This window comes from Camelus dromedarius, chromosome 11 (genome assembly GCF_036321535.1).
Source record: "Camelus dromedarius isolate mCamDro1 chromosome 11, mCamDro1.pat, whole genome shotgun sequence".
NCBI lineage: Eukaryota > Metazoa > Chordata > Mammalia > Artiodactyla > Camelidae > Camelus > Camelus dromedarius.
Genome location: NC_087446.1, coordinates 20,949,729 through 20,966,221, shown reverse-complemented (window position 1 = coordinate 20,966,221; position 16,493 = coordinate 20,949,729). Strand labels below are relative to the sequence as shown.

The 16,493-nt window shown below is 35.5% G+C and overlaps 1 protein-coding gene across 1 annotated transcript in view; it reads right to left on the bottom strand.

The window, feature by feature from the left end:
- Positions 1 to 16,493, bottom strand: part of ACSS3 (acyl-CoA synthetase short chain family member 3) — a 133,504-nt gene that overhangs the window by 75,805 nt on the left and 41,206 nt on the right. The window contains exons 3-4 of the mRNA XM_010975095.3: positions 6,260 to 6,448; positions 2,484 to 2,618 (exon numbers count right to left, since the gene is read on the bottom strand). Of these exons, the coding sequence (XP_010973397.2) occupies positions 2,484 to 2,618; positions 6,260 to 6,448 (324 nt within the window). The remainder of the gene's footprint in view (positions 1 to 2,483; positions 2,619 to 6,259; positions 6,449 to 16,493) is intronic.

Below are 16,493 nucleotides of genomic sequence, written 5' to 3'. Positions count from 1 at the left end.
AACATCTGAACAGGACACATTCACATGTCCATATCTAGATGGTTTATAAAGTAAAAGAAATAGGATATATCTTGTTGGTTAAAAGCCATGAAACTGAGTTCAAATCTTAGCTCCACCACTTATTAGCTATGGCTTTGGGCTATGATCTGCCTGTGACTCAGTTTCTTCACCTGTAAAATGGGGCTAGTAATAGCATCTACTTCACTAGTTTGTAAGAATGTAAGAATTAAATAAGGAGTATTTGAAAGTACTTAACTTGGGCCTAGCATGAGTTCTTATAAATTCTACATGAATTCATGTATGTGTGCACAGAGCATACACAGTCACATAAACACTTGTGTGTGTGTGTGTGTGTGTGTGTGTGTGTGTATGTGTTCCTACGCTTCCTCTAACCTCTTACCCCAAGCCTTCTTTATTGCTGACTTTGCGTTCCCTGATTGAACAGCAACAAGCCTTTTTTTTTAAATGTGCTGGAGGTCACCTGAAAGAAACTGAAAATTCTTCAACAGTAAAAATATTAAAATCATTGAGTGTAGTAGTTCATGAATCACAGACTACTAAACCTCTGCATGGGAATTTAATGTGGTAATGGGAATTGCTAGGTGGTAATCAAAGTGACATAGCTTTAATGCTCTCTGCTCTTATATCTTGTCATTTAAGTGTTTTCCACAGATAACCTCTCAAGAGTCCACAAAATTATACATGACTCTTTGCCCACTTGCCATTTTACTTCTGCAAAAACTTTTAATGTGTTAGAAACCCAAGTTGGTCCCATTATAAATAGCTAGAGACTTGCTTGGACGTAGAAATGAGGTGTTCATTAGGGCAAATTTACTAAAAAAAGCACTGTAAAATACCATCACTGATGCATTAGACAGCTTTTTTTTTCCTTCATTGATCACAGAATAATTTATCTGTTTAGAATATTCATATTTCGTTTTCCTAAACATTATTTCCAGACCAAATACCTTTTCTAAAGTTTTTAAAAGACATTTTACATGCAAATTAATCACACCTCTCCACAAAGCTGGGTAGCCAAGAGATTATGCATATCAAGTGTACGCATTCCGATCATGACCCTGACACTAGCTGGACAAGTGACTTTATCTCTCTGTTCACTGGATTCCTCTTCTTTAAAATAGGAATAGTGCCTCACTCATAGAGTTATCGGTAAGATTTTAAAAATTATCCATGAATGGAGTGCCTTAAAAATCATATGGTAATCTGCCAGTGTTTCTTAGTGCAGTTGACCCTTGAACAACACAGGGTTTAAACAGCAAAGGCCCACTTATATGCTGATTTTTTTTTCAGTAAATATACTGGAAATATTTTTGGAGATTTTAGCGATTTGAAAAACTCACAGAAAATCACATTGCCTAGAAATACCAAAAGAATTATGAAAAAGTCATGTCATGAATGCATATATGTAGATACTAGTTTATCCTTACATAGGCATAAGGTGAGTGGTATATAATAAGAAATTATTAATGTGTTAGTTTTCTCACTGGTTCATAACTTTGCTTTCAGAAAATTACTGTACAGTATGCCTCTCCCTCTGGTAATCGGAAAAACTGCAGATCAGCCTATCATCACACGTAAGTAGTTTTTAAAAATGTAACAATATCCCCAGTATTGTATTATGACTATGAGTGTATACTGCATGCCGTAAACACTGTCTAGCAAGTCATTCATTAGGGTACGGGCTGGGTGACCACAAAGCAACCATATTGCTGCTTCCTCACTATCCATGCATGAATCATTACACCTGTAAATAAATATGAATTTATTTTTCACCTTATCTTTTCATTTTTGATGTCTAGTGGTAGTAATCTGTACAACACCTGCAATGTGTTGTATCATACAAGACAATACTGATGCAGGTACTAGATTCATCTTGTTAACAGACTATGGAAACTTAACAGTGTGGATAAATACAGTACAGTACTACATATGTATTTTCTCTTCCTTATGGCTTTCTTAATGACATTTCCTTTTCTCCAGCCCAGCTTACCGTAAGAATACAGTATATACCACACATAACACATAAAACACATGCTAATTGACCAGTTATGTTATCAGTAGGGGTTCCAGTCAATAACAAGCTATTGGTTAAGTTTATGGGGGAGTAAAAAGTACACGCAGATTTTTGACTGTGTGGGGGCTGGTGCCCCCAACCCCCCGTGTTGTTCACGGATCAACTGCATTATCATTATAGCTGTAATTTAAATTAATAAATGATACCACAGTAGATTATACACAGAATCGAATTCATTAATATTATGGGTATTTCTGTGCTTCAGTTTTTTGGATTTAAGCTAGTTTTTAATAAAGACAGAAAACATCATTCATATTTTTTTGCCAAAAATAGTGATGCTCAGAAGTTGTTGAACGGTTTATAAATCAAGCGCTCCTTTCAAACAGTCAACAAGAATCATCCTTAGTGAATCACCATAAGCAAGAACCAAATTCGGTACTCAGATTACCATGTTTGGACGATTATAAATGAGAACTTTATCTGGCTTGTGTCGTCCTATTTTCAGTGCTTCTTCTACAAGTGGTACGTATTCTACCCTCCTTCCAGGTTCAATGCCAAACGATGCTGTAACCACCAGCTTGGGCTACAACGAAAAATAAATAAATAATAACAAGAGAAAGCCTAATCATCTTAATTAAGGCAATCATAATACTTCAGATGCAGGCCGACAGTTTAACATTTCTAAAGAACTTGCATCTATATTGAACAAATGGCCTGAAAACCAACAAACCATTTTAAAATGTTACAGACCTAACCACTTCCACATAAATCTCACCTGCTCAGAATTCCATGCATAACAATGCTTCTGGCTAATATATATGAGCTATTAAAAATTCATTAATTTCCAAAGAATTCATTAAATTTAGGAAGTATTTCTAAAAAATTTTTTTCCATAAGCATCTCTGCTTAAATGCCTAAAGAGACCTCAGAAGGAAGAGAGCCGAATCTCTAATAATTCTTTTATGATTCTTTTTTCATTCTAAATACATGCTTATTTTCATCAAATATAATATTTGTAATTTTGTCATAATTTTCTTTAAAGCGCCCCCAAATGATTTTAAAAGGGTCCCCAAATGATTTAAGTTTCAAACTCCACAAAGCCTGAACCGGTCCCCATCAGTAAGAGATACTTGCACTATTTTTAAACTGATCACTTGCTAGTCATTCTTCAAGATAAGTGCAGGTGTAGCCAAAAGAAGTTAGGGTCAATCTTCCCCCCTTGGTAGATTCTGGGCAGGCTTCAGATGTCCTTCATGCCCACCACTGCACAGGATGCTCTCCAAGGCCAATTTGGACCCCATCACTCTCCTATTTCCTACACCTGGTACAATGCTTGCTGTACCACAAGCTCTTAATAAATATTTGTGGCACTGAACCAAAATGCTCATTAATTTGCAAAATAAACATGTCTTTATTCTTTTAAGTATACTGTTCCTTCACCAAGAAATCCAAATCAAAGGAGACAGACAATAAATTATTCAGGAGACAGATAATGAATCCAAGGTAGTACATCTATTCCTGAATTCTGATTTCTGGTTACAATACATTTCATCTACAGAAGGTTTATATTATGCCAAATACATGCATATATAGCACTTTCTGCTTTTTAGTATCATTTACTATTCATGGAGCTGAGATGCAGTGCAGTTACGTAGCTTGCCCCAGGTTAAAAATGGTGGAATCGGAAAGAGAGCCAGTTCTGATTTCAGAACTTTTCTCTTTCCACTATATCAAGCTGCCTTTTGTGAGGGAAAAAAGAAAGAAATGAAAAAATTAGTCTTGTGTCCTTTTATTATATTTTAAAGGTCAGACATCTGAATACAATTCACATTTTAATATATGTAATACTTACAAAAATAACTCTAGATAACATTTCCTAAGATGAGAATTCTGAATAAATGAAAGTAAGTTACCAAATTGAAAACATATATAGAATATATCCGAAGTAGAATAGTGTAATAAAATCAAAATTAGACTCTTCCTCTAGAAAATTATCCTTTTCAACATTTCTATCAACAGACTTTTACTGGAGGTTTTACTCCATCTCAGCTGACTTCTTCCCATCTTAATCTGTTAAAATAAAACTTTTTCTTCAGCCTACGTAGCTGAAAATCATGACATCAAAATCATCCCTAATTTCAGCCACCAATTCTATCCAAATATCTCAGATACGTATCTCTATCTCCATCTTCTCACCTTTAATTTGACCTGTTCAGTGATCATGCCCATAAGAATGAACATATTGCCTAAAACTCCTTAACAAGGTTAGAGGCATGGGTGTGTGTGTTATGAATGAAAACTTCTCCAGTGGTACAGGCATAAGTTTTATAAATCCATATAGATACATAAATTTTCCTACATCACATAAAATATTTTAAAAAGGAAATAATACATATCATACCTTTGCCCAAATGGTATTTAGGATTTCTGTAGCTAAAAAACTCAAGTCTACAGCTTTCTGAAAGAAGTCCCCCACTGCCCACTGATTTGTAGGTCAGTCAGTGACTGATAATTTCTCCTAGATTTCCCTTTGTAAGCACTCACTCAACATGTTTTAAAAAAGAGGAGAAAAAAAAAAAAAAAAAAGAATCCAGCCAGTCAGCGTGCAAACCAGCTTGTTAGTTCTAATAACCGGTCTATTACCAGATGAAGTCAGATATGCAAAAACCTCACTTTATGCCTGGCACTCAGGGGACCCTCGATATATATTAGTTCCCTTCCTTGTTAAGACTGACTCATCCTGGGCTTGTAAAACTCTAAAGGTCAATCATCCCCATCTCCCATAACAACCTTCTTTCTTTAATCTTCCCACTGCTGTTCCCCTCTCGCACACTGCCCACTGCTACACAAACAGACCACCTACCGAAGGTTCTCGTTCCAATCTCTCCCCTACTCACCTCATACTGCAAGACTTGCCTCCTCTTAACATTGCTTAAAACGCGAAAGTCACCTGCTCAAAAACTTTACCTGTCAAGGTCTACAGGATCCAGTTCAGACAAAAACTACCTTTGCAAGTTCATCTTCTCTCCCTCTTCAATCACATTGGTCTATTCCCTGTCCTTCGAATGAATTCCACCCTTTCCTGCCTCTAATGCTAGACTGCTTTTTCCTCTCCTTCTGGATCCCACAGCATCATTCTCTTTAACTAGCTGAATTTTAGCTAAGATCTAACTCAAATCTCACCTCCTTCAGGAAGCCTCCTTCTGCCACCCCAACTAGAAGAAATCACCCGCCTCGGTAGTGGATTAAAGAAACCTGAATAATACGTACTTGAATATGATGATAAGAGTTTCGATAGTGACAATAATAATAGCCACCTGTTTTACAACAATTGACTACAAACTGACACTGTTATTATGCCATATTCCTGCCTCTAAATCAGGGGTCTGCAGACTATGGGTGAGAGCCTAAAGCTTCCCAAATCATGTTCTGTAAAGTGACGCTGGGACACTGCCCTGCATTTCTGTGGTGTCTGAGGCTGCCTTTGGGCTAGAACAGCACTGCTGGGTAGCTGCACCAGAAACCATGTAACCCACAATGCCTAAAATATTTACTATCTGGTAACTTACAGAAAAAAAGTCTGCTGATCCTTGCTGTAAATTCATAGAACAAGAGCAGTTAACTTGTTTTTTTTTAATGAGCACTATGTTAGGTGTTTTAAATTCAGTATCTCAATGATATTTCACAACAGCCTTTCAAGTTTGTGATATTAGTACCCTGTCTAAATACGTAACTTGTAATTCACTCCTCCCTGACACTCCCTCTTAACCACTGTGCTCTATACCACCATTCCTGGAAGTTTGTAGATTATAAAACTAGTCATTTGTCCCAGCAATTTGATAAGTATCATTTATTAATCAGTTCCAAGGACAGTAACAGCCACACAGTGGAAGCTTAGCAAATGTATGTTGAATGAACAAATTAGTCATCAGTTATTTTTCTTAAACATCTTACACACCCAAACATATGGCACGCTAACTTGAAAGGCATGCACCTTATACTTCATACTCTTCACAGCACCTAGAAAGATGTCTTTCACATAGGACTGACTTGAAAATAAAACTTTGGTTAATAGTGTATGCCAAATAAAAAGTAAACTTTAATTATTCCATTTGAAAGGAGGATCTAACAAGCACAGATCACTCTTGGATGAGTCATCCACTGCTCAGTATATGTCAGTACTATACGTAGCTACTACTTGATTTCTCCAAATAAAGCACTTACCTTTGCATGATCAATGCGACCACTTAGCTCTTTGGATGCAAATCCCCCAAATATGAGACTGTGGATGGCTCCTATCCTTGCACACGCCAGCATGGTGTACATCGCCTGCGGGATCATGGGCATGTAGATCACCACAGTGTCGCCTTTCTTGACACCATGCTTGACCAGAACGCCAGCCAGCTTAGAGACCTGTAACAACATCATTACATCAGCAAAGCGTTTCTGTGTTAGTTCACTAAACTTCGAAGTTATGGCAGTAAAGCAAGAAGACGATCACCCACCTCGGTAGTGGATTAAAGAAACCTGAGTAATATGAACTTGAAGATGATGATAAGAGTTTCGACAGTGACAATAATAACAGACACCTGTATTATAACAATTGACTACAAACCGACACTGTTATTATGCCATATGAACTACAAGGCTTAAATTTGCTTAATTATTCATTCAACAACATATTTACTCAGCAACTATCATGCGCCAGGCACTGCGTTTAGAGTTGGGAACACAAACAAAGGCACAGACTCGTCCCTATGGAGCTTTTATGCTAAAGGGTGAATCTGTCGAGTGAGCTTTAATAAAATAATTGTACATTTAGACATACACCAGGTTACGTGTTGAAGGAAACATGTGTATTAAGAAAGAAAACATCATTATCCACTGGTAAATAAGACAGATTCTGTTCTTCTTCTTCTTTCTATTTTATATATAAGGTAACTGAGGCTCAGGGTTAACAGCTAACTGGAGGTCAGCGAGCTACTGAATGGTGTAGCCAGGATCCACCTCAAGTCTTTGACCTCATATTCTTTGCCCTTTCTACTGCTTCAAACCAATTATATTTCGTTTATAGTTTCTTTATACTAATTATCTATACAAAGTGACTGCCCTTTGTACTGAGAGCATGCATACAAACTTCTTTTTAGTTTTAACAAGCATTTTGCGAACCGAACAAACAAATGTCTCTTTCCCCTTAACATGCGTTTTTGCAATTTCTAGTAATAAAGGCAAAATAGATTACAAGCCGACACATGATAAAATGTGTTGCAAGAAACCTCTCCTAAGCGATTATAGCAGGCTGTGGGAGGTATGCCCAGACCTAAGTAGATAAGAAGTTCAACATTCTTTAATTTAAAAGACTTATATTCAGTTCATCACACATATGGTTTTCTGACACATCAGTAAACCAAACAAGACAAAGATCTCCACCCTAAGAGTCCTTATGTTTTAGCAGAGGATATGAAATAAATGTACTAAGTAAATCATGTATTATGTTAAAAGGTATTCAATGCTATTCGGCTGGGTGTCAGGGGAGAGTACAGCAAAATAGAGGCTTGGGTGTGCAGGGGATGTAATTCTCACTGGGACGATCAGGGAAGACCTCACGAAGAAAGTGACACATTGGCACTGGCATGCAGAAGTGGGGAATAAGTGGATACCTGTGAGTACACAATTTTAGGCAGAAAGAACAGCAGTACAGTGGTGTGAGCGGGGTGGTTATGTGATGTGACTGAGGAACAGCCAGGGGACCAGGGGAGATGAAACAGAGAGAACAGGTGAGAAAGCGGTCATGGACCAGGTCAGAGAGCTTAAGGGCCTGCAGGGAGCTGGAAGAAAATGGAAGGGCTATGTCTTGCCTTTGAACGTGATGGTTCAAGACACTGCACAGAGGAGGCCGGAGAGAAGGAATTAGGCCACACTGCTATTTGTGGTTCCTTTCATTTCACTCTGCCTCTCCTACTTTTTTGAACAAGTTCAAAGGATTCTGAATCCTGATGATTCTCCCTTTTTCTCTCTATTCACTTCCTCTGTGCAGATGGGGAAAGACGTGGTCAAGGTTAAGGGCTTTGGGGAAAGCTGGAAAGTAACAAACAACTATCTCAGTGTTTTATCCTGTCCTATATTTTGCAAAGTATAATCCGTGCTATTTATTTGAAGAACCCCAAGTTGCCCAGCAGAAAGTTACAAGAAAGATAAATCAAAGTAATATAAATTATGAACTTAAATTCTATATAGAGCTTAAGAACCAAGCTAAACACTAAAAGTTATATACCTCACCATCTCAGTGCACTAATCCCTGTGGAAAGTGGCCGTGCTCTGCAATTACATACCAGGTGTCCCATTTAAGGGTCAGCACTGGGGGAGACCAATGAGAAGAGTCTGTCCTACATAGAGTTAGAGTTATAGTCTTGGCATCTTAAGTAAATGTTAAAAACAAATCTTCAACCAAAACCCAATCTAGCAATGATTCAGTAACTTTACAATCCAGCCTCACCCCACAATGGTACTAGAAGATGTCCAAAACTTTTCTGTCCTCTGAAAGAAATCAAATCAATAAATTTAGGATTTTTTTTGGAAAGAAAGATCTCACAATGGCTCAATGTGGCCCCAAGGAGTACTAAAGTTGGGGCCATATCACACCTAAAAAAATGAGCCAACATACTAAAATTAGATTTCACAAAATTAGACTTCACCTCCAAATCCAGATTTCCAGGTTCCCTTGAAGACCTGGAGGGTCTAGCCACACAGGGCCTGGGTTCTTTAATGACAACAATCAACTGAACTTGATCAGCTGCTGGTTTTGTCATTGAACTTGCCATTCCCTGAGGCTGTTAATCACAGAGCTTGCATTTTTCTTTCCATTCAGACTGTAAAATACATTCTTCTGCATGCTATTTATTTTGTCTTGTGCTTAACCACAGTCTCGCAACCATAGAGGTGTGATATATACTGATAACTGATTTTTCTCCCACCATTTCTCCCATTTACATTATCTGCCTGGCTCCTGTAGGCATCTGAATTTTAACTGCCGCTCTGAAGACAGACTTGTCAAGTTAGGCTGCACTATGTCTGAACAACCACTAGATGGTGCCCATTTTGGCCTTGCTAACCTTGCTTCTTGCAGCTACTCCTCAATGTTTAATACTTTCCTAACCACGCCTGAGTTGCTCTGAAGACAAAAGTTTTACATGTTCAACAAAGAAAATATATTTTTCAGTACTATTTGGGGATAAATGTCACTTCAGTAAAATTTTCCATTGTGACTTGCAAATTTAAAATAATACATTTTTTAAAATTTAATATATTTTTATATATGAAATTGAATGGGAAAATATATTTCTGAAAAGACTTACAATAAATAAGCTTATGAAAAACAAAATATTAGCTCATAACAAAAAAGTGGACATTGATTTAAAATGAAAATATCTGAGAATGTCTCATTAAAAAATATTCATTAATATTAAATCTAGAGTTGGTGAATATGGAAACCTCTGAACAGAACACTGAATAGCCTTATCTCAGATACAAAAAAAAAATCATTTTGAAGATAAGCATAAGCAACAGCAAGCAATCAGAGGAAAGATCTAGAAATCCTAGGCACCTAAGAGTTGATAATCACTCAAAGTTCTATGAAACCAACACAAAGGACAATTTGATTATTGTTATTTCAGGGTTTACTTTGTTCTCATTGACTTTCAGATGGAAAATTATCAAAGGAAAGGAAGACAGATACCATTTTTATTCAATGTTATATTCTTACCTTACCATAGACATCTGAGTGTAGATTTACAATTTCTATTATTATCCGAAGGAAAAAAATTTTAACATATACCTCCTATAACCTGTAGTTTTTAAATAATGTGCCATTTGCCTAAACCATATTCATCTTTTCTCCTTCTTAAAATTATTTTAATTTATCAACAATTTAGTGGGTTTATATCAGGCATACATCACTAAAATTGGTTTTTGTTCTGATGTCAAGGGCAACACATTTCCCATATAATCATGCTCAGGTCATGATACTGTTAGCATAAGGATAACTGAGCCAGGAGGGAGCCCGAAGAAACAAAGCAAATTTATATATTCATTTAGATACAACAGTGTTTGCTTCTTCCCACTAGATGTTTATTATACGAACTAAGCATTATTTTGGTACAAATTTAAAGTTATTTTAATATCTAAGTATACTATCACTGATTCAATTTACATAATATCTGCAATGTGGCCCATACTGAGGTCAAGTCTGCAAATGCAAAAAATGAGGAAGATATGGTCCTTAAAGCAAAGAAATTCAGAATCCAGGAAAAAAAAATCATACATAAATAATAATCATAAAATAAGAAGATATAACAATAGATGTTTATATAATATAAAATAGCGTACATATATTTGATTTATATATAACACATATACATTTGATTTAGATACAAGTAAAAACTTCAAATTTTAGAATTGTAAAATGAAAACACAGAAGCATAAATAATTAAAAAGTCAATAAAATATTTATATATTCATTCTGGAAAATCTTCATTCAAAAGCAGTGTGTGAGTTAGTAGAATTTCATGACCAAAAGCCCATGACACAAATATAAACGTTAGTCAAAACTAATCAAAGACTAGCTTCTAGGGGGAAGGGTATATATAGCTCAGTGGTAGAGTGTATGCCTAGCATGCACAAGGTCCTGGGTTCAATCCCCAGTACCTCCATTAAAGATAAATAACTAAATAAAAACCTAATTACTTCCCCCTCAAAAATAAAAAAGTAAGTTAAAAATAAATAAATAAAAGCCTCTAAAAAAAAAAAAGACTAGCTTCTATGGAGTAAATTAGCACCTGCTTCACAAACAGCCAGTGTGTTCATCTAAAGAAAATCATGTTTGTATGACAAAGACAGTATTGGTGTCCAAATTATAGTAAAAAGGTAACAATCAGAGGCAACCTCAGGGCCCTGAACAAGAAGACAAGAGAAAACATATTTTTAAGCAGCACTGATGTTACTCTGCAAACCCTGGTCAAGTCAATCACAGAAAATATAACTAATTTAAAACCCAATTATAATACCTGAGGAAACAGTTCACTAAAATTGGGGGTGAAGGACTTGTTCTTCAGAATATATAGCATTTCCCATAGAAAGCGATATTTACCTAAAATACCCGCATTTTACTTTTAAACATGTAAGTTAATCACATATTTATAGACACACACACAAACACGTTTTTGTTTTTGTTTTTGTTTTTACTTGCACCAAAAAGATAAAAATGTATCTGTAATCAATAGTTTATTCCTTTGGCCATGTGCCCACTGTGTGTCCAGGTAAATAAATATCTCTGAAAAGAATCAGTTATACTAAAAACTGCTTCAAATCTGAAATAATGCCACAACTATCTTTCTTGAAGGGGGATCTTTCAAGAACGCAAAGATTTTCATATAACATAGGAAGCTTCTAGAAATGTAACTTTTTAAGATGGTGACAATTTATTGGATATGACATTGAGATAATTTTCATTTAAATATGATGCTATATTAAGTTCATTTAGTTGAGAGACAGGCCTTTCAACACAGGAAAGTAGGAAGTAGATGTTATTAAAAGAAGAGAAATCTTTCCTCAAGAGATAAAAGTGTACCATTTATATTCACGAGTAAAATGTATTATTACTATCTAAAACAAAGAAGAATATGTTTCATACTTTAAAATGGAATTCTATTAGGTTTTAGAAAAATAGTATCTCATGTTCAAAAGTTGTCTGACAGTGAGCTAGAAAACATTTACTAACACATTTTCTTCTCAAATAAGTCTTCCAAATGAAGAAGTAAGTATCATTACTCAGAATAATCATTTTTCTCATTCCCCTTTTCTTCACAAGTAGGTTTCAATCAATATTTGGTCATTTAAAGACTATGTATTTGCAAGCAACATGAAATGGAGAATTGTTTAATCCATTTAGTTCAGGCTCAGAATAACCACAATTTCAAAAATCTCTGTGCTTTCAAGAGCAATGTGATTTTCAAACTATATTTCACAGAAAATTAGTTCAATCCTACATTTCTCTATGCGTATGCACTCATAGACTTGATAAGAAATATGTTCTTCCATTTCTTTAATATTCATATGCTACGATTTACAAGTAGATCATCAAAATTTATCACATCTTGAAAAAGATGCCTTGCTCGTTTTAAAACAGCACTTGTATTTAACAGTCAGGCCATTGTTGACAGAGAAAATAATACTACATCAAGGGGAAGTCCAAGGTCTAAAAGAATGGAAACTGTAACTGATGCCGACCATTTACTCATGACATGACTACAGCGCGTGTAATAAAAAGGAAAGAGAGTATATAGAAAAGAATAATTAATGACTGCCTCCACATTTTACCACTTTAACCTCTTTCCACTCTAGGCAATAATGGTCAAGTAATAAAGACTTCCTCTTGCTTTTACTCATTTATAGTTTCTGCCAAAGTTCCTGATCCTCACGACATTTGCTATTAGGATCAGACATTTGCCTGAGAAAGTACAGGCATTTCAGAATGCATAGAGGAAGAATTCAGGGTGAAGAGGGTTGTGAGATGGGCTGGAAAGGTATAGAGACTCAGCATTATATATCCTTTAGAGCCTTGTTAAGCTCTGTTAAGTTTAGATTTATCCTAAGAACAATGTGTAATAATTCAAAAGCATTAAGTCGTCTGCAGAGTAGGTACTTTCCTTATTCTCACAATGCAACGTTTATTGCAAGATCTAGCATTTATGACAATGGGTATAAAAGTAAATGATATGATTTGAGAAATACTTAGTGTAGACTGTATTGGGGCTGACAGTTGAAGGATGCAGGGAGTAGTAGGAGGAAGGGAAGTTTAAGAATGGGTCCAAAGTTTTGGTTTTAACAACTGGTTGGAAAGTGACTTAATTCACAAAGTTGGTTCCTGGGATTGAATTAATATTCCCTGCTAAGCTTGAGGCAGGGAAACGGGAAGCTCAGAAGTTTAAAATAGACTTTGGAGGGCAAAAGACAAAACTTACTGAAGAAATGCTGAAGAAGAAAATTAAGGGGGCAGGTGGGTATAGCTCAGTGGTACAGCACATGCCTAGCATGCATGAGGTCCTGGGTTCAATCCCAGTACCTCCATTACAATAAATAAATAAACCTAATTACGTACCCCCCAAAATTTTTTTAAAGAAAAGAAAAAGAAGTAACATACGGCACCAAAGTCCCAATGGCTACCAGGGACTGTGCAGTTACAGTAAACCCATATTTGTAGTTAAGTGATTTTTCTCCAACAGAATTTACCATACTAAGATACAGGAATGAAAACAGTAAAGAATTGGATTGACCCACATCTGGAGTTCTGCCACAGAGGTGGGATGGAATAAGACGGCGTAAGACAAGTAAGGATATTAGCAAGAGAGTTGTGTTGTTCAAGTAAAGAATCTAACCAAGATAGCCAAGCGGTAAAAACAGAAGGAACCCTTCAGTAGTGACAACACACTATCAGAACCATTTAAAACTATCGTATTAAAATGACGTGTCTAAAAATGCAGACTGTCTGAAAATGTGGTTTGGTTGCATTGTATGAAAATACCGGAGCTTTAAAACAGACACTTTGAAAGTTATTAGCCCCAATTTACATTTGATCTTGACCCTTTCCCCACCTTCCAACCACCAAAAAAGGCCAAACTCCAGAGTTCCCGCACGCATCTATTTCCAGCTGTTCCTCACAGGTCCTCTTTTGTCCTTGGGACATTACACGATGTCCCCTTTCCCTTCTCTGTTCACCCCACCTCCCAGCTTATCCCATCTCTTCCTTACAGACCCCCTCCACCTGCCTCCTCCACAGTAGCATCAACCTATGGAACGCTTTAAAACGCTCAGAAAGACCTCTCAAAATCCACTCATTGGTCTCTATCCATCCCTCCATCTTCCTCTAATTGAACCTGCTTTTCTCTAGCACCAATATTTCCAACAACTTTTAGTTTAATAGTATTCATTTTATTTTCCTCCCTAAATTCCTGAATTCTGAGTATTACAAGAATATTGACTTTATTATTTTTCTCTGCTAATGTACTGTATTCCAGCTATGTTATGTGTTAAGCGCTTTGGTAGCTAGATGGGAACACAAGCACCACTCAGAAAAGAACCACTCAGAGATATATGGGGAACCACCACACGGATTTCAATTAAAGGGCTCTCAAAGGAATTGTTAAAGCATAGTTCCATTCAAAGTGGATTACTTTCTGTATGCTTCCTAGAGCATTTCTAAAGGAAATATGCCAAGTCCTGAAGCAAGTTTTATTATGTTTTCAGAAATATAACCTACCTAGACTAAAGTGGAATAGAAAATTTCGCTATTAGAGAAGTCACTTTTCACAATTTTGCACTCACATGTCTTTATACAGAAGTTCTAAAAAAATCTAGCATAATGTGGATGTTAACCACATACACATTTTTCCAAGTTTATGTTTAAAAAGATACAGAGCTACTATGCTCTATTAATAAGGAACATTTAATTCAATACAAATTAATGTAAGTCATCTAATTATGGCTGTATTCTTCAGTGAACATAAAGGTTATGATAGCAATTATTGTTCTATCTATTTGCTCATATAATTATAAACAGTGCAAACTGTAAAACAGAGTTATTTTAAAACAATTACTATGTGGCTGCCATAAACACTATATTAAAAAATTAGTGGAGAATATATTTTTTAAGTGGCATTAAGTCATGCTGTCAATAAAGCCAGAGTCCTTTCTCTTGGTCTAATAAATTGTTTTATGTTTGTGATTCTCACACTGGGGCCTGTGGAAATATTCTCAGGGTCCATGAGTTCTCTATGAGAATTTTTAAACTTTGTGCTTTAATTTTGCTGACAACTTTTAAAACCTAATAAAGCAAAGCATATTCTGGATTATATGAGAACTCATGCAATTTCACTGTATTTATTTGTATTTTTTTTCTTATGATCTCATGCATATTAAGTAAAAGCCAGATGCCACAGTGCATTATATAATAAAAGGCTTTACAGAATCAAAAGCACTACTATGTAACTAGAAAACTGAGGCATCACAGAGAACATGCTGCCAAACTCAAAGGACCCCAGGCCATAGCACTCAAACCAGAAGCACGTTGCAATCAGCCATTTAGTTCAACCCTGACATCCCTCACTATATGAAATCAATATTGTCAATCTTAGCTTGACTGACTTTGTAGATTTGTTTTGATCCTATTTATAAATCATATAAGGCTTTATATATGTATTGAGCTGTAAAGAGAGGATATTAAAACCTAGTTTTAATTGCAGATTAAAATAAACATGATTTAAGTCAATACAAAAAGTATGTAAGAATGCTTTTTCTTTCTGAATTGTTTTTATGTCTCACAATTTTGAGAGGGAAAAAAATGGTTTCTTTGATTATTTTCTCATAAAGAAACACAAATATAAAAGAAGCAAGAGATGTCAACAGGAACCTTGCATCATTTAGATCAATCCTGCACTGATGATTTAATCGACACTTCAACTAAATCAACACACCAAGCATTTTTACAGCTATTACATAAACATGACAACTACTCTGGGTACACCAATCCCACTTCCCAGAATTTGCCTGTGTCCTGTTAACTTTTACGGTTTTGCTGGTCATTATATCCAAAAAGTCAATCAATACACACAAAAGTCTCACAGAGAAATTGCTAAATACCCTAGGAGCGGAATAAGGACATGAGATTATTGCAATGGTTGGGTCTGTTCCCAACAGTATTAACATCACTCAAAATAAAAGAGCCATACAAATATTTAAAAAATCAAAAATTCACAAATATAATGTATCAATGGTAACTAATAAACACAGCAACATAGATCATCACACAAGCCAAGAATTTATCATAAATATCCATAAATAGATCAAATTTCCCATAAAACTATATATGATAAAGGTAACATAATTCAGCTTTGTAATGGAAACAAAATTATCTTATATCAAGTACAGCATGAGCAAATGAACAATTTCCCCAAGATCTCTAATCTTCTCAATAATTCTACTGAATGCAACACGCATTGATTTACTAAAATATATTTTACATAATTATTACAAATGGCAAAAATGTGAGCATAAAACTGTCAAATGGATTAAACTAATATTAATAGCATTATTTCCCATGTCTATACATTTATGGATTTCAAGAAGTTTTATATGAAAAATATTTCATCTCATACACTTGAAATATGAGTCTATCCTCATATTTGTATTTGCATCACTTAAGCCAATTAATGCCTTCAATTTATGTTAATTAGCTTTATCCTCTACTTGCTATGAAAATTATGTCAGGTCAAGTAATTTTCTAGTTTCATGCATTTATTATTAAAGGTCAGAAACTGAAAGTTGATGTACTCAGCTGTCCTCAAGTTGCTGACCGTACATACAACATGTGCAGGTGCCATTCAACAGACAAATAGTAATTGTTACC